We start from the raw sequence: 19,156 nt of genomic DNA, 5'->3' as shown, positions 1-19,156 counted from the left end.
ACAGTATCTCACTAGATTTGCTGAAGGCATCCTAACACACAGGAACTACATTACATTATTCCAGTTTCTAAAATCCAGTTTGCAAGTGCAGTCAAACAGCAGAGGTCTTCCCTGAGCTGTGTACAGTCCCAAAATCACCAGCCAATGTAATGTGAAAGTTGGCAGGCAATTTTAGCATTTTCAGGAAATGTGAGGCTTCTGTTTGTGATAACTGAATGACATTTATTGACATTTCAGCAAGTCACCTGGCTGGGACAGGACTCCCTAGGGTAATCTTACAAGTCCTTTCTCATTCTGTGCAATCCAGACCAGTTTGTGTCTTCAGCATATTTTCACTTCTTCCTCCTCTCTTTCCAACTAATTTATAAGAATATTAAATATTGGAGTTGCTACATAACCTTGAGGCATCTGGGTATTTTTCAAATTATTCTCCAAGCAAATTTAGGGGTCACAGTAACATTATCTCAGGCTATCAGTGGTAGCTTCCCTAATGGAGTTTTGCTAAAACAAAAACAACCAAATAAGAAAAAGCTTTCTGAATCTCTCAAACAATTGTATATATCCATGCATACACCTGTTTATATATAAACAGTCTAAATAATGTACAAAAGGAATACACTTCAGTGTAAAAAACGTAGATCTGGCCCTACAGGCAATTTAGTTACAATAAAAAGAATGTCACCAAGAGAGATAAACTAAATCAATCTAGATCAGGCCATATTATGGACTTATTTTCTGCAAAGCAGGTTCATTATTAATGCAGTCCATAATTACAATCATAATTACAATCCAAATGCCTACAAGGATGCAAAATAAGATGACAAAAAGTACCCAGGTTGCAATTTGAGCTTAAAAAATTCATTTGTTTGCAGTACTTGTGCCAAATGAATTTTCTAACTGCAAAGTCACAAGGAAAGTCCATATCCCAAAATTAGACATCAGCCCAAGTTGAAGGAGTATTCAAAGATGTTTCAAAGAGGCTGTGACAAAGTTGTCTTCCCACTTGAGATGATATACCCTATTCAGTCAGCTATTCAGCTGATGCAGGTCAACATGGCTTTCCTTAAATCATGCTGTAGAGATGTATCTTTTCTACGTGTCCTTCTATGTTCCCAGTAACTCAGATTTTAAATTGGCAACAAATTCACATAACCTATTATTTTTAGACACACATTTATGAAACTCAGACACTTTGTATATTTATTCCCCACCATTATAACTCAAGTATGTAATTTTATTATTCAGATCAAATTAGGGGAGAAAATGTAACTAGAATAGAAGGCTTAGCCTTGCTATTAACTTTTTCAGACAGAGTTATAAATTTCAACAAATAGGTTATAATTGAGGAGCCAGCATGACCTTTATTATTTCAGAAGGTTCAGCCATAGCAGCTCAGTGTGACTTCAGCTAGACTATTAGTCACTCTGTCAGATAGAACCATTAACATCCAACTCAGTCTGGCATCCACATATGATCTGATCCTTAAAACTGGCCTGAATAAGCTTTACTCTCAAGAATAGCCCCAATCCAGGCACTGGAAGTGCTCGTATAGAAACACCATACTAATGAGTAAAGTAGCAAATATCTGATACTTCTGTCATAATTGCAATCAAAGAAAAAAAAATTTAAAAGGCTCTCATAGAAGAGTATTAGAATATTTATCAGTAAAGTCCTATTTTCAGGCAATCAGAAGCAGCTCTTCCTCAGAGAAAAACTGAACTAGTACTGTATGCCATGCATTCTTGTATCATTCTATCTCATTATTAAGCACACTGACAAATAGATAAACCAGTAGGAAATATTTCAGAACATTTGCACTTAATACTTAGGGAAGTACAATATGAAAACAACCACTTTATCAGAGCCAGTGTTTCCAGCAAAGCAATGATTTCTGTTACAGCAGAATCCTTCTATCAACAAAAAACCCCTGCGATGTTACAAACGACCTTAAGTGGACCAAAACAATGTTATGACTTTGATTAATTGGTAACCTACTCTAAAACTTTTTAATGCATTCAATTGACACACACATGATGAAAGACGGACGAGAAATAAGGCGTAACACACAAAAATACTAGTTGATATATTACAACAACTCGAGGTAATGCTTCCTTTGTAAATCATGTATGTGAAGGAATACAGCTACACCTCTCTTCGTATCGTTATCATTTGAAGTTTCTTTCTCAAGTGTATGCATACAGAAGAAACAGCTCCACTCGACATAGGAAAATACAGATCATTCAGCTCAAGTGCTGTGAAAATTTGACAGTCTCCTAAAACAACGCAAAGACACATTGATAACGCATTACTTGTGGAAATGGTATGTGCATGAGCGTGCAGGGGCTTTTACACATCTGTCAACCCACGGTAATCACCGTCGCTAAGCGTGCCTGCAACATGAAGACAAATATTTGACCTATTTTCTTAGCAGAATTTAGCTGTCATCATTCTTAGCACCACGCTCTCGTGAACAAGCCACTGCCAAAGGACTAAGGCAACAGTAAGGCATAGAATTCTTCGTCGAGAGTGAGAGCGCTTCCTTCCACAGAGCGAGGTTTGCTCCAGCGGTAAAGGGATCGTCCCCTCGAACCCACATCCCTGCGCCCACTCCCCCCGTCCTGGCAACCGTCCATGCCCGTCCGTGCCGGGGACTCACGTTTGTAGCTGGCGGCCCAGGGCTGGTAGCCGTAGTAGCCGGTGATGCGGAGGATGCGCTCCTCGATGGAGGTGAGCCCCACGGACGCGCTGGTGAGGTCTTCCACGGAGCGGGACCACTTCAAGTCCTCTTTAATGGCCTCGTCCACCACCAGGTACTTGAGCTGGCGCAGCTGCGGGCTGATGTCGGACAGCCGCCGGGGGCTGACATCGGGGGAGCGCCGCATGCCGCTGCGGGTCGGGAGAGGGGCGTCAGCCCGGGGCCGCGCTGCCTTCGCCGCCCAACCCCGGCCCCGGGCGAAGTTGGCGGCGGGCGGCGGGACCCCCACCGGCAGGGGAGCCGGCCCGGGCCCGCGGCGCCCGCAACTTTCCTCGCCGCCCTCCACCGGAGCGACCCCCGGGAGCGGGCGGCGCCGCCGGCCAGGGTGCGGTGAGGTGTGGCGGTGTGAGGTGTCCCCGTCGCCCCGGCCCGCCCGCCCGTCCCCGCGGGTACTCACAGCGTGCCGGCTTTGCCCCGCGCGGAGCCGTTGGGGAACTCCCGGATCCCCATGGGGAGCAGCAGCGATGGCTGGGGGGCGCCCAGGCTTCCCGGCGGGGCGAGCCGGCGGCTCTCACCGGCCGGGTAAGAGGCGGAAAGGAAGGAAAGGAGCGAGCGGGGGAGGCGGCGCCCCCGTGGCAGAGGGTCCCCCGGCTGGCGCTGCCCCCGGCGGGAGAGGTGGGCAGGGAGAGAAGCGGGCAGGGATGGAGGGACGGAGACGGACGGGCCTGCGCCGCCGCCTGCGAGCCGCTGCCGCCTGCGGAGCGCGGAGCGCCGGCGGCGGGGCCGGGCAGGGCAGGGCGCGCTCCGCGCCCCCCACCCCGCGCGCTGCCGCCGGCCACCGGCAGGGGGAGCCCCCGGGCCCGCCGCCGCCGCAAGCGGCCCTCGGGCGGGGCGGCCTCACCCTCTGGGCCGCCTCACCCCGGCCGGCCGAGCAGCGATGCCTTTCTCACCTCTGTTCGGTGCCGACAAGCTTGGAACGGCACTGCGGGACCGGACAGCCCGAGCAGGGCCGGCTCTGAAGTGACCACGGACCCCATCTGACGGGGACACCCAGCTGGTTACCCCTGTAAGGGCTCCGAACCAGCACCGGAACCACACAGCCTTCTATCTACTCATCTTCACTTTCATTATTTTTTTTTAACACACCACTTAACTTAAGTGGAAAACATGTAGTTAACCTTAAATGAACAAGTGAGCATAGATGTTGCCTTATACAAAGAATTCATTCACAGACAAATAAGATTAAAATCTGGTAACAGATTCTTGGAAAATTTAATCACCTAGAAGTATAGATAGTTGAAGTAAGAGTGTTTTGTATATATGTGTCCCTATATATTTGAGGGGGTGAGGGGAATCAAGGAGAAAAGGTTGGTGTTACCTTTCAGCACTGCACTAGCTCAGTTTACCTGGAACATGAAATCAGTGAGGTATCAAATGTGGAAGTGAGCTGGATCAGTTAAATGCAACCTTTCGCTGTCACTGAAGGGAACATTACAGCATCACTGCACCATTGTCAGAAAGGGAAAGTAAAAAAACCCAAAAAACCAGCAGACAAAAATCAAACTTATTAACATCTTAAATACACATGTATTCAATGAAGCACTAACTTTATTTTATTTACTCTACAACCCCTATGAAGGGGAAAATGTTTGCTGCTGAGAAAGCCAGTTCCAAAATCTACTACAGGTGAACAGCAGTGGTCTAACAGTGCAAGCAGAGGGTAATTGTGCAGGTGGTTGATGCTGGCTGCCAGTAATGACAGAACCCCTTGCAGTGCACACAAATCAATGCAGAAGGATGACTTTGGTTAAGATGAGGGGATAAAACACAATGCTCACTAAATCTAAGGACACTGATCACTGCCTTGATTTAAGTCTCTTTAGGGCATTTAGGGCAGGAATGGTGATAACAGGCACGAATGGGATTAATCATTTCAGTCAGGTCATCTCTGGACCAGCATTGTTCAGTATGCACAGTCCATGCTCTCTCTGGCTTTCAGTGGTGTACAATAGGATTTATTCTGAGAATTTCCTGTAATACTTCATGTGTCTAGTGTAAAATTCCTCCATGATTATACGTCCAGAAATAAAACATAGCCTCAGAGCCAGTAAAGATTCCAATAATGAAGCAATCCCAACGTTGTTAACCAGCCAATAGTGACTGACACCTGCTGAGCACTCACCTGCCTCTTGGCATGGGCTGGTGCAAACTAGCAGAGGCTGGTTCAACCCTGCTAGAAATTTTGCCTCCATGTGTTTAGCTGCCCATCTTCTATAGCACCAGAGAGTAGCTGTGGAGGTCAGAGACCCTAATTGCACACATATCCACTTTAACATGCCAGAACCGTCTTATTCTTCTATCCAATAAAATTTTTTTCAGCTATTTTGTTCCTCCCCAGCTGCTGTCATTACAAAGTGTAATGGATGTAAATGATGGATGGGTGTTTCTTCTCTCACGCACACAAGTGACTTTGGACAGCTTGGGTGGCAGTGGTGACAAACTTGAAGTGAGCATGCATCTTGTGAGAGAGGAAAAAAATGCATGGGAGTGAGCATCTTAAAGTTCACTGAAACATTTAGTAAATATGACATTTCAAAATTGTAGTAAAATGCAACAGCAACATCTACTAACAGCAGCCTCTTAGGGTCTTACCAAATCTTGCTGTAAGTGATGTTTCTTCTTTAAAAATTGCAGTTGTTGGAGACATGCAAGTTAAAATTCACATGTATATTATTTTAATTATGTGCAAGCATTGTAGCTAAAAATGAAATGTTACAATATGGCACTGGACAATAAAGCATAAAGTATGGAATTCCACATGACTTGGAATTTGTAGATTTATGAAGCTGTTTAAGATCTTGAATAAAAGGAGAAGAAAATGTTTTCGTATTCTAGGAATTTCTGCAAAGTGTAAGAAAAAAACATTTGCTAAGCAGAATGTACCTACTTCAGGAACGGTGGGCAAAATGTAGGCATCACCAAACCAGAGCCACTCATAACAGCTTTTCTGAACCTCTTACTAGCGAGAGTTTATTACTTTAGTAAAACACCTGCAATCATTCAAACACAGAAGGGTTAGGAAAGTGTGGTTTTTTAAAAGGCAGACCTTTATAGCAAGAGAACAATAAGTAATTATTCTAGAGTGTGGTGCCTTATTCTGTCCTGTTAGATACTCCTTTTTATGTTTTTCCAGACTACATGAAATGATATGCTTGACTGATATTCAACTCTTAAAAGGCACAGCCATTAAGATATATTAACATTATGTTGTCTACAGGGTGACACCATATAGAAGGAAAATATAATTTAAACTGTATTTATTTTCACCTCTCATCAATACTAGCTTGGCAGATGATTATTTGGGATGGAAGTTTACATTTATCAAAATACTACTCATTTCATGAGAAAGGTAAGTGCATTTTTTTTTATTTCTCCCAACTCCCCCCCCAAAGATTTTACAGTTTTTTACATTTAAAAGATTCTGTGACATGCTAGACTAAGATAGCAACAATGTTTCATTGGGCAACAAAACGATCACTACTGTTGCACAAACATTAGCATGAAGCTGATGTGTTCTGTTCCTTCTTTCCCAGTTCATGAAAATCAGTCTTAGGACCTGAGTTTTTAGTGGACAACTTAGCTCCCTCCTTATGCAAGGAAAGACTGAAGCAAGTGCCCTTCACACCAAATATTCTACATTTGATGCATAGTCCTGCTTCTTAATATTTTTATGTTTAGCAATGAAGGTATAAGCCCAAGCCATTAATCAGATGTTCCTGCCCCAAGGGTATTTGGGTGTTGGACAGAAATACAATATACGTGATAAAAAGTCCTATATAATGTACAGAAATGTTGTATGGCAAAGCTATTAATTTTCTCCAGCTGGGGTCAAATTTGACATGCACATGAATATAATGCTACTGCATAATCCAAAATCCAGCTCTATCCATGGGATTAATTATAGCATGTTTAGATTGAATAGGAATGCAACTTTGAGCTTAATTCATTTCACATACAAAATATTTTGAATCAACAACAGAAAAAAAAAAAAAAAAAAGAGGAAACAGTCTAGTCCATCCTAGATATTTGTTTGCATTCCTGTTTTTAAATACTTAATACCATCTTGAAATGTTTGAATTTAAATAAACCCAGAGAACCAAGAAAACTGATACAGCAGGCGGAGAATGGCCAAATGAAGACTGAATGAGAAGCAAAAGTCAGCCTGATCACCTCCAACGAATCACCCTTGTTCTCTCAAGTAGAGAAACCAACACTGTGCTTGAGAGAGCAGTCAGATGAATTTAAGATAAGTGGGAGCAAATTTTTCACATGAGGTCTCAAATTGCTCTTATCTCCCTGTAATGCATGGCAAAACCAAATAAGCATCAGAATTTTTGTCATGACGCCTTGCTGAAAGGACCTGGAAAGCTCTGGAAATCATAGTCTATCTGCCTGTTATAGTTAGGAAGGACCATACAGAGTTAGTGTCCCAGTTCCTGGGAGATATGCTGCTATATAGAAAGCTGATTTTAATCTGCTACTTTGAAGTGGTTGAATATAAACTGTTCACTTTCTTTCTTTGACAGACACAGTGGAAAATAGAAGTCTTTTATATTTGGAATGGAATATAGACCTATTTTTTGTTTTCATATCCATTGTTAGATGAGAGTGCAGAAAAAAAAATAGGGCAACTCATCATATCTTAGTGGCATATAAGTCCTGCCAATGCCTCTCTCATTTCAAATCAAAAAACAAAATGCAAAGAGCAGAAAAATAGTAACATTTCCTTCCTCCAGCAAGAGCCCCAAAAGGACTGTAGGAGGTGTTAATAAGAGAATACAGAACAGACATCTTCAATATACCATGTCTTGAGAAGTGCCAGAATCTTCAGTCTCAAAGTCCATTGATATACTCTATAGCCTTGATATCCCTTCATGTTCTGCCATTCGTGTTATTTGTGCTAGAAATAACAGGCTACAAAACTGAGGTTAAGGAAAGGCTAAATACTGGTGCTGCAAATTTTCTGTATTTGGCTGTGCACGACTCCTAGTTTGCCCTTGTCCCACAAGTTTGCTGAGAGGCAAGCCAAACAACTAAGGATTGAGGAAGAGGGGGAAAGATATAGGAAAGAGACTTAAGGCCTCCAGAAAGAACATGAAAGAAAACTTTTCTTGGATTTCTGCTCAGGGAAGGAAGTTGCTTTAGGAAACTAGAGCACAATATTCATGTTATGTTTAAAGTTGCTTATCTGGAAGTCGTGCTAGCTGCAAGCAAAACCTGATAATTCCCACCCTTCAGAGAAACTTATGGGGTTTTTTTCTAGTTTTGAAGGTGTTTTTAAAGTTGAATTTTTTTACGCAAAAAAAGTGTCACTAGCCCTGGACTGCACAGATTTCTCAGCAGGAGGGATTTCTAAGGAGAAAGGAACACTTGGAAACTGATTTGACAGGCAATTTTTACTGTATAAAATTAATGGCAGCTGTTTGAAGCTGCACATGTGTCTGAAACATTAAAGAACCCACAGCTGAATTTTTGATCTGGAGGCATAGAAGATCAAAAAAGCACTATGCTTTTGTCAAATGGTTCCAAAGTGTGGGGCAAAGCCACTTACTTCCATGTATGCATTTTAAGTTCTATGTGTAAATTAACCATACTTATTTTTCCAGGCTGGAATTCATTTTGGAAGCTACTGTAACTCTTCTGTTGCACCAACTCAGACCTCACTTCTCCCCACAATATGCAAAAAGGTGTCCTTTCTTCACCTTTTGTCACCTACAATGGATAGATTTCATTATGTCATGGATAAAGACTGTATCTCACTACACTTTTTTTCCAGATGTCTTTTGAAATCAAAAGACTTCATTAGAGAAAGTGAATCTGTTAAGAGTATAAATTGTTAGTGAGAACAACAGTAAGAACCAGGGGCAGACAATTTACTAAGCAGGTTGCTCCTGCAGATTGCAACACCCCTATACACTGCACACCCACAGAGAGGCAGACTGTTAGCACTGCTGTGAGCCTCAAGGCTGCACTGCTTCTTAGTGGAAAATGATATAGCATTAAAGATGAGTTCTTTCATCTTGTATTTCCTTAGTAGATTCTTTTATTGTGGTGATAAATTTGGAACAATGAGATTATTTGATTAAACTTTCTCAGTCGCTGCTGAATGGACTACCCTGCTTGTAGAATTAATAAAAAGGCCAAGACACCTCATTAACATGCTTGGTATTGAGCTGGACTGGCAACAGTGCAGCTTAATCCTGCCAAAGGCCATTTGCTGAAGAAAGTCAGAAAGCTCTTAAATCATATTCTTAAAGGTTGAATCAGGAGAAGATGACCTTGCAAAAGCAATAGTCCTGAACTGTCCAGATTTCCCTCTTGCCCATTCATACTGGAGCTGCTTACTGCACAGAGCAATATGTTAAGTGGTATGGTTTCTCCATATGCAATTCAATGCATCAGGCTCTATTTTGCTGTGCATGCTGATTGGAAAGCTAGATACAAAAGCTTAGTTTTGAAAAAGCCACATATGCCAATGTCCTCTAGCAGATTTTTTTGTGTCTTAGGTGTTGTTCTTCTCCCTTTTGGTAGCTGGAAGTATGCTAGCATCACTTGGTGGTCTAAAGGTAAATTTTCATTGGTGGTCTAAAGGTAAATTATACAGACACACCACCCACTTTAACTATTGCCTCACAGTCTGTATAAGCAAATACAGCTCAGAAAGACATGTTCTGAGTGGATGAAAAGCATGTGTGCATAATCATGTCTATCAAAACATCACAAAGATCAAGATTAATTACATCATTATTGTTTAAAATCATTCATCTGTAGCACAATAACTACAGAAAGTTTTGCTGTCAAGTACATTGTAATTATAATTCTAATACACAACAGCCCATAAAACAGATCTCAACCTTCTGTTTTGGAAACACTGCTTAGATTATTTACTTAAATAAAGTGTATGCCCCAGGTAGTTAAAACATTCTTTACCTCTGGTCACCTAGCTAGAAATAGTTTTTTTTCTCTGTAGACACAACCAACTGCATTTCTCAACAGAAGCACACTAGTTTCAAGTCATTAAAATTTATGGCAAAGTTATCCTCTAAGCTCAATTAACCTACTTCATACTGGTGGTACTCCACCAGCTTAGTAGAGTTGCTTTCAATGTCTTGCCTCTGAGCTCACAGGTAGGCTCTCATTGCGAAGGGTGACATGATTTTTGAGATCACTTTATTGTATTTTCAAAAGAGATGTGACTGCAAGAAAATTTTATTGCAAATATCTTTACTTCTTCTATTTTTGCTAAGCACGTAAAAATGTCTTAAAAGTTCATAGAACCTTGTGTTCCTCTCTTGGTAATGTTTCTTCTAAAGAACATTTTTATATTCCTTTTTCTGGCCTACCTTTATTGGTTTTGAGCTAAAGGTAGCTCAAAATAAGGAACTTTCCTCATATAAAGGTTTTCCTTTGCTGGCCTATGCAAAATTCTTATTGAAGTAAAATTGGGGAATGTGAGAAATTTTTTTTTAAAAATTGAGCCCTATTAACAACATGATAAATATGAGGAAGGCAAACTGAAACCATGCATGTAGGTAAGGAAGAGATCACATTATGCTTACATATCTTCATTAGAAAAGAGACACCTTATCTATCTTGCGATACAAATATTGTCCTTGAAAGGGTAATCCAAAGACAAAAATTACAAGTTTTCCTAGGACAGAGAGCTTCAGGGAATGTCAGTGCTGTGTGAAACAGAGGGTCTGTAAGATGTTTCTGTCCCTCTTCAGGTGACTGTGAGTTTTTTAATTGAGCATTTGGCTTTAGAAATAAGTGAAAATGTTAGCCTTGACATTTAGAATCTGTAGTAAATAGAGAAAACAAGGATATTGCAAACCTCTCTAACAGGATTTTTTAATGCCTGCCAGAAATAAAAATTTTAGTTGTATCAAATAGCTTAAAAAGAGAAGTAAATAGAATAAGTAATTTTTCTTTTATTGTTCTCCTGCAGTTGAGATTTCACACATTAAGAAGTTGAAAACCAGCAACTTTTTATGCTTTACAGTGCAATGAAAATGTAATTTGCACCTTTTTTATTTCACATTGGATTTTTATATACTGCCTTGAACGCACTTTTATAAACATTAAAGAAGAAATAATGTAGCCCAAACAAAACACAGCCATTGTTACTTCCTGAACACTGAGCTACAGATAGTGTTTTGCAATCCTCCAGTTTTCGTATACATTTGTAGCAAGGATTTTAACCCTCAGCTACTACTAGAGTTACTGTCTTGTAACCTTATATATATTTCTCTACTAAACAAAACAAATTCTCATCACAACATATTTTAGCCTGATTTTTGACATCACTTAGGGAGAAAATTTGTGTTTATGCCTTTTGTTGCTGTATATAAAAGGGCCTTTTTTTGTGGCTTCTCCTCCCACCTGCTGAGTTGTGAGTTACTATGATACCATTCAAGACAAAAGCCCACCCACGCAATGCAGTTATTGAGGTGGCTGTGCTGTTCTGTGCCTCAAGTTCACTTTGGTTGCATTAGTCCATAAAAAATGACCTTGTCCTTGCAGAGCCAAGTCAGACTCCCTTCCCTCCCTCCTCCAGTAGTTGTGGATGTTCTCTGCTTTACCTGGTATAATATTCCTCAATATCACGCACAAGCAGAGATACTGCATTACACAGAAGCCATTTTTTGAAGCCTAATTTTAACAGACAAATTTTAAAAAAGCTTTGAAGAGATATACACCAAACATGCAATTTACCAACAGCAGTTTTCCATCCTAAAACAACAAAGTGCTTTGCTTAGGCGTGCTTGCTAGAGCCTCTATCAGCATTATGGAAGTAGCGGGACACACACGTCAAGGCATGAATTCAGTCTTGTCCATCTCTTCTGCACAGCAGAGACATCAATCTCCATTGCTCACTGGCAGCAGCTATTTCATGTGCCAGGCCAAAATCACGCCAGTATAAACACAGACTCAATATTAGATTTTGAGGGAAGTGTTGTTGCTGTTGCTGCTATAATACCATTTAATGTTTTGTATTGCATTAGTCAATAGCTACCTCTTTATTTGCAGCCTCCTTGCTTTTTCCATTTTATTACATTTTAGTTGTCAAACAAGATTGAAAGGAAATAAATCCTGAGGTTTGTGTAATGACTTGTTTTCCCTTTTCTGAATGCCCATTCTCTGCTTAAGTATGAAGGTTTTTTCACCCCCTTCCAGAGTTATAATTTCAACTGATAAAATTTAATTACTCTTGATTCTCATGCTTCACTTATGGACACTCATCAGCTCTATGGCCTATGAGCCAGCTCAGAGCTGCAGAGTGTTATCTGTGTCATACATTTCAGAATGCAGTTTGTAGCACTAACTTTCAGAAACGTTCTTTGGTGACATTTTGTAAAGATAAAAATGAAGCACAAAAGAGATTTCTATGCAGCCTGCAATGCATGCAGGGGGATGTTAGGAGGAGAACTGCTTGCCTGCTTCCATGGCTCCAATTTCACCACATGAAATCATAGATTATATTGATTTGGAAGGGACCCACAAGGATCATAAAGTCCCACTCCTGGCCCTGCACAGCACCATCCTCAGGGATTAAACCATGTGCTTGAGAGTGTTTTCCCAACACTTCTTGAACTCAGGTAGGTACACGAGTGAGGCAGTGATCAAAATGACAAAACAGAAGCAGACAAATCACAAGGGAAAAGTAAACTGCACCAAGAAAAAAACAAACAGAACCTCCTCCCACTACTCAGAATCAGAAAAATGACATTCTGGGAAGAAAAAATTGTCAACATCCTTGAGAACTCATTAATATGGGAACTAAATAGCTGAGCATCATACAAGGGGGCCCATAGTTGCCCACTGGTGATAACAATTATCAGCATACCATTTTCTTCTGAAGTTCAGCTTTCCCTCTCCTACCTTGTTCTAGAACAGGCAGGATGGCTGCAGAGCACCTGCTTATCACCTGAGGTCCATCTTACTGCAGGGGTTTGCATCTCGTGCCATCTGTGTTGTGGTATTGCTTGACACAGACCAACAAGACACACAAATATACAGTGGAAAGGTCAGGGAGAGAGCAACTAATCTGATTTATGCAAAGGTCCTGGGACATAAAGAAGGTAAGTAAGACCTCTCATGTGGCTGAGGAATTAAAGGTTATCATTGTGCAGTTCACTGATCAAATATTGAGTTTAAAAAAAGTCTTTTTTGATTTTTATACCTTTCCTAAGTGTCTGTTGATTTTATTTCAAGTTACTTATGTACATAGATTCAATTGCTATTGTTAAGCAAAAGGCACAAAGAGCTGAAGGGATGATAGGAAAATATCCCCTTAGAACTGTGCAATTCTGTAATATGAAACTGCCCAGGTATGAGCCATATACATGTTCTTAGCCTCTGTTAGTGCTTTCCCAATGAACTGTGTCTGCACACACACACTTAGCTCCAAACCATGGCATTGATCAGCTCATTCTCCAAGCTGCTGTACCAGTTGTGGGCCCCACTGGAGGCTGCTTGCATGGGGTATTTTTGCCATCTTCTGCAGGACATGATCAGGCCCTAAAAAAGCAAAGGATTTAGCTGTAGAGGTATACCAAGAGATTTATCTACCCTCCCTTCCTCTACCTGGAATCCAACTCAAGCATAAATTTTTTAACAGAAGGATAGTTTTGTAGTTGCTGGCCTCTTTGATCATCCAGGCTTTAAAAAACAACCCATTGGTTCTGTTCTTTTTGAAGTTGTACACAGCAGGATCGTTAGCAGTAGAGAAGCAGACAGATGCAGTGCTCAGCATTAGGTTCCCACGGTCACCATAACAACATTAAGTGGGGATGCTGAGCTACACCATCACTTAAAATGAGACTGACAAGTGCTGCAGAGTGGTGGGCAGGTGACACAGCTTTTGTTTGGAGGCTGTTCTCTCCAGCAGTAAGCCAGGAACACAGAAAAGCACCAAACAAGAGGCCAGGGCACTCTGTGCTTGATAGAACTGGAAACTTTCAGCTCTGCTTGTCTCCTGGGAAGAGATGAAGTTTTGCAGGCCTTGGTAATTAATTGTGCAGCTTCTAGTTCTGGCTAGTCTGCAGCTTCTGCTCTAATTGTCAAGCTAGAGAAGCTTCTGTAAATTATTGTCTTCTTTCCTCTCTTCCCTCTCTTCCCTCTGCCACCCCAACTCTATGGACCATGATTAGATGCAACTATAATTAGCTCGGTTCAGAATTTGAGAGTCATTTATGCATAAGTAGATCTTCCTTTTCTAAAAATATTATTGGTGGAAGGTGATGGTTGAGGAGTCATATAAGAAAAGCTTCCTATATTTTCAGAAACTAGATGCTTAAACTGTGTTTCACTAATTTCTAGACAATTATAAACATTATAAACATGGATTAACAGTTTCAGCTTATCTGCAGCAAGATAACAGCTTGTGTCCCTCAGAGTCATAAATCCTTTCCAGTGCAGCCCCATGACTGTGAAGTGCAATAACACTTCATATTGATTGCCTAGTTCTAGACTGTCAGGCAATATAATTGAGTAACCAAGGACTTGGTTAAAACTGCAAAACAATTGTTAGCGATATGTATTTTAAGTTGAACCTAAAGTGATTCCTAAATTTCTATCTGACTTGGAGACAGAGTAGAACCCTGAGGTGCAAATACTGATTGCTTCATGGCAGAAGGTGGTAGAATTGGCCTCAACCTTTGTGTCACTGGTTCTTTTACAATGGTGCCTAGCCAAGAATACCTTCTATCAAAACATTTCTCAGTGCTTTAAGTAGCTTTGACTTTATCTTTTAGATTATGACAGCAGGGCCCAAGTTAGAGATTTAGTTAGTGTCACCAAGACCTTATGGTTCACATGGAAATGAAAGCCCAGTTCCTAGTTCTGACATCTAACCCATGACACCCAGTAAATGATAGTGAAGCTGCAAGCATGCATTTTTTACAGGAGCTGACAGTAATCCTGTAATACACTTCACTATAGGGTCACCTTGTGTGACTTGTTCAAACCAAAGAAACACACCCAAAAATCTATAAGTAACAGTCAAGTCAGGTGAGCTCACCTTGGAGATAAGAATAGTTTGACATTCAAACAACAGCACAAGAGTTTGCTGTCAGGAAGAATGGGGTGGGGAAAATAGATGAGGACTTTAATTTTGGACTTGCTTACCATCATAGTATTGTCAAATTTATGCTGAGTTACTGTAAAGCATTATTTGTGGTGACAACAGGCACAAACACCAGAAGGGAATCCTAGTGGAATGAGTTTTGCTGTTATATAGCATCAAGACACTAGGCTGTCTAAATACACATAAGTAAGCAATGGCATTTCTTAAGAGATTGGAGAGGTTGATTTCAGAGAAGCCTACAGCCTCCAGGTGGTGCAAAAGCAAGGCTTCAAACGGGTGAATTTAGTGCAAAGCTCCATGCAGAAGATTCTGCCGCTGCCACATTTTGCCACACTCAATTACTAGCACTTCTTGTCCATGCAAAGAAATATATTTATTTGTTTAAGAGGTGATAATATTAGCTTAATAAAACGTATCTACAGGATTCAGCGTTAGAATAAAAATCAACAATACCACACTGATATAAACATATTCGTTCCACCAGGTGCATGCTTGTTAGAATAACAGTAGCTTTGTTTTCCATTGTTCATGCATTTGTAGTTTTCCAGTGCTTTGAAGATTACAATGAGTGTATTGATTTTCTCACGTCTACACATACAAAACTACAATATAGCTCTGCTCTGAAAAAGCCCCGCATACTAATAACCTAGCTGGTGTGTCAAGGGGGTTTCTTGTGGGCACTGATCTCTACTTCAAACTAAAAGAAACTGAGCCCTCATTTTAGAGTAAATTAGAAACATGACAGAGTCTACAAAGATACAGATCAAATAACTCCAGCATTCTGAAAGCCTGCATTCCATGCTTATGCCATAGCAAACTCTGAGCTTACTAAATGAGTAATTTTTACCCCTAGTACTATGAAAACTTGCAGGAATCAAAGACCAAAAACTTTGGAGTAGAACGAAAAAACTGAGTGAGCATCTCAGTACCCAATATTTGATCAGAATAATCTCCTGAAACAGCAAAATGCTTTGGTCCAATGGCCTACAAAGTGCAGTAGCTTAACCAGCACTGGCCTTAAATATGACAGCTGTTTGTCACTAATTACATGGATATCACCTGCTTTCATTACATTGCATTCTACCACACATTTTTGAAACTTTTGAGAGAGGAAACAATTGTGCATGCTGGCCTTTGACTTGGTGAACATGAAAGTTAAATGCAGTGCCTTTTGATTATTAATTGCAGAGTCCTTTATAGGCAGCATCATCTGAGAGCAAAACAGTTCAAAGAGGACAGGCAAGGGTGAATTCTAAAAGAACTAAAACAAAAATTATGATTGAAAGCTGTAAGAAAGGAAGACAAAGATTGCAGAAGATTAATAAAATCCTAGGATTCCCAATCTGGCTGGGACTGTCACGTGTCTTTCACCATGCTGGTGGTGTTCAGTACCTCCAGCACAGCTAGGTAAAAGTCTTCCAGAGCTTTTTTTATTGACACGATGGTGCAAAAATTGGATTGGCTTCTTGAGTTCTTGAATGTTTGTGGAAACACTGAAGTTTTATGCTAGCACTTTGCACGGCGAACAGTGAAGACCCCATAAAACAGCAGAATACTTCATGCCTTCATTCTGACATGAAGACAATGCTCTTAAAACATGAATTAATATGCCTTCCATCAACTCTTCACATTTATTTATTATTTCAGTCAGTTATATCCAGCCACTTCTCTAATAACCTTGTCTGCAGCTGTCACCAGGACTCTTTCAGCATTTTTTTGCTTAACACAGGTGTCCACCTGTCTCATTTCCTGAAGAAATCCTAATAATTTATTAGTGATTAGCCTAATCACTAATGAGACAGTGTAGAACTTCAGGATTATGTGTTGTTCTCTTTTTACTTCTCTCCCTTATTGGCTCACTGACTATACCTGAATAAAAGAACCTAATAGGCTTGATTGAACGAGGTTTTAATTTCTGAACATTGGAGACATGGCTATAGCACTGACATAGAGAAAAAAGTGAGATTGAACATCCTTCAGCACACATTGGATGTGAAAAGAAGTCTCCCACTTGCACTGCTTTTATACAGTCATCATCTCCGTCCTGACATTTTTAAGTCAGTGGCCTTGCATTTTCTAGAGGGACTAGTCTGCTACCCAGTTTCAGAAAATGTAACAACTGGCCTTGTTAGAAGACAAATATTTCTTACGGACTCCAAGGAGGTTTGGAAGATTTCTGACCAAAGAACACTCAGCAGCTTAATAACAGCAGCTTCTAGAATATGCAGTTCAGTGTGTCTTTTTCTTGCATAATCAAGACTTCAATCATCATCTTTATCCATCACAGAAATTCAATAAGGGCTTCAAAACTGACCTTTGATCAGATTATAGAGCTAAAGTCAATAAGAGAGATAATTTCTTTTCTGTGGCCAGTGAAGTTGCACCAGTTTCCCTTGAGGATTGCTGTGGGCAGACATACAAAAACACAGTCGTGGTAACACCTCTGGGATAAGATAATTAGTTAAAAACAGGAAAGTTACCATGCAGGAGCAATTACCACTGGAGAGAGGAGTGAGAATATGTGGGAGTAACCACCCTGCAGACACCAAGGTCAGAAAAGGAAGGGAAAGAGGTGATTCTCATTGAGCAGGTTTGTTGGCAGTCCCCAGGAGAGACTCATGCTGGAGAAGTTTGTCAAAAACTACAGGCCATTTAAAAGACTCCCATGGAAGAAATTCACAGAGAATTATTCTCCATGGGAGGACCCCCATGCTGGATCAGAGGAAGAGTGTGAGTTCTCCTTCCCCTGAGGAAGGTGCAGCAGAGAAAACATAATGAAGTCTTCCACAGCCCCCATTCTCCATCCTTTGTTGCTGCTCACGAGGAAGAAGGTAGAGAAAATTAGGAGTAAAATTAAGGCCGGGAAGAAAGGAGGGGTGAGGGGCAGATATCTTAAGTTGCAGGATTTTTCCTCAGTATACTACTCTGATGTGATTTGTAGAAAATTAAAACTGATTTTCCCAAATCAAGTCTGCTTTGCCTCTGGCAGTTATTGTTGAGTGATTCCTCCCTGTCCTGATTGCAACCCACGAACCTTTCATTATATTTTTTCTCCCCCTTCGCAGCTGAGGAGGAGCGTGATAGAGCAGCTGTGGTGGGCACCTGGTGTCCTGCCACTACCAACCCACAACATTTCTCTGCTTAGCCATCAACACAAAAGAATTTTGGTACTGAAAAATACTGAGATACTTGAATTCTAAGAATTGTTTTGCTAGAATGTCAAGGTTGACACTGATACATGCATACTCCTCATTTACAGGGAGAAAATGCATTTGAACAGAAGGGAAAGCAGATCAGACTTTGCAATACTTTCCAAAATACCATCCATTTGCCTCAACTAGATAAGCTTTTGTAAAGATCATATTAAAAGAAATTTAACAGCATTTTTCTCCTCTTGCCTGCTTTGATCAGTTGTGAGAAAATTAAAAAGGCTGTCACTATTTGGTCTTAGCACCAGCATCTTATTGAGATGAATGGTGCAATTAACACCTCTAAAAACATTTGTTTGACCATTCAAGCAGTCTAGAATATAATCTTTCTTGGTGTAAGCTTTTTTATAGTTGGTATTTTTTAATATCAGTAAATGTCAGAGATATTAGGTAGAAAAATTGTTCTAATTTTCTAAACGCAACCTGTAGAGAATTATTTTTCCTAACGGGACCACATAACTTTTCACTGTCCTGGCCTGAACTGGAAACTTTAATATCATTAATCTACAGGTAGAAAGTTTGCATCTGAGTTTTGGTTTTCAAAGCACATTAGCTTAACAAGTTAACTATGTCCCATTCTGAGCTCCTCAGTTCAGGAAGGACACTGAGGTGCTGGAGCATGCCCAGAGAAGGACAATGGAGCTGGTGAAGGCTCTGGGGCACAAATCCTGTGAGGAGCAGCTGAGGGAGATGAAGGTGTTCAGCCTGGAGAAAACAAGCTCAGGGCGCACAACGCCCTGAAAGGAGGTTGTACCCAGGTAGGAGCCAGTCTCTTCTCCCAGAAAACCAGTGACAGCTGGTAAGCTCTCCCAGGGGAGATTTAGGTTGGACATGAGGAAAAAAATTCCTCACAGAAAGGATGATTAAACATTGGAATGGGCTGCCCAGGGCGGTGGTGGAGTCACCATCCCTGGAGGTGTTTAAGGAAAGACAGCACTGAGACGGTGCCATGGTCTAGTTTGCAAGTGGTATTTGGTCATCTTAGCAGCTCAATTGTTAATTTTAATCAAAAAGCCCTTTTGAAGTACAGTAGAATCAAACTGCATTCTAGTATTAAAGTGTTCGTCTACTCTTCATATGAAATAGAAGATCTCAAAATATGGA

The 19,156-nt window shown here is 40.8% G+C and overlaps 1 protein-coding gene and 1 long non-coding RNA gene across 3 annotated transcripts in view; one reads left to right on the top strand and one right to left on the bottom strand.

Moving 5' to 3' along the window:
- Window positions 1-3,412, bottom strand: part of SLC35F3 (solute carrier family 35 member F3) — a 166,860-nt gene extending 163,448 nt beyond the window's left edge. The window contains exons 1-2 of the mRNA XM_033055944.1: window positions 3,153-3,412; window positions 2,657-2,886 (exon numbers count right to left, since the gene is read on the bottom strand). Coding sequence (XP_032911835.1) covers window positions 2,657-2,886; window positions 3,153-3,205 — 283 coding nt within the window. The 5' untranslated portion in view covers window positions 3,206-3,412. The remainder of the gene's footprint in view (window positions 1-2,656; window positions 2,887-3,152) is intronic.
- LOC116994333 overlaps window positions 2,740-19,156 on the top strand; it is a 59,230-nt gene continuing 42,813 nt past the window's right edge. Inside the window, exon 1 of one of the 2 annotated variants that reach the window (XR_004417462.1) lies at window positions 2,740-2,810. This is a non-coding gene — a long non-coding RNA (uncharacterized LOC116994333). Of the gene's footprint in view, window positions 2,811-6,037; window positions 6,105-19,156 lie in introns of those variants that run through there. The other variant, XR_004417461.1, reaches the window with a different exon arrangement.

This window comes from Catharus ustulatus, chromosome 3 (assembly GCF_009819885.2).
Source record: "Catharus ustulatus isolate bCatUst1 chromosome 3, bCatUst1.pri.v2, whole genome shotgun sequence".
Lineage (NCBI taxonomy): Eukaryota > Metazoa > Chordata > Aves > Passeriformes > Turdidae > Catharus > Catharus ustulatus.
The sequence above is the reverse complement of the archived record's forward strand: the minus strand, read 5'-3'. Positions and strand labels throughout refer to the sequence as shown.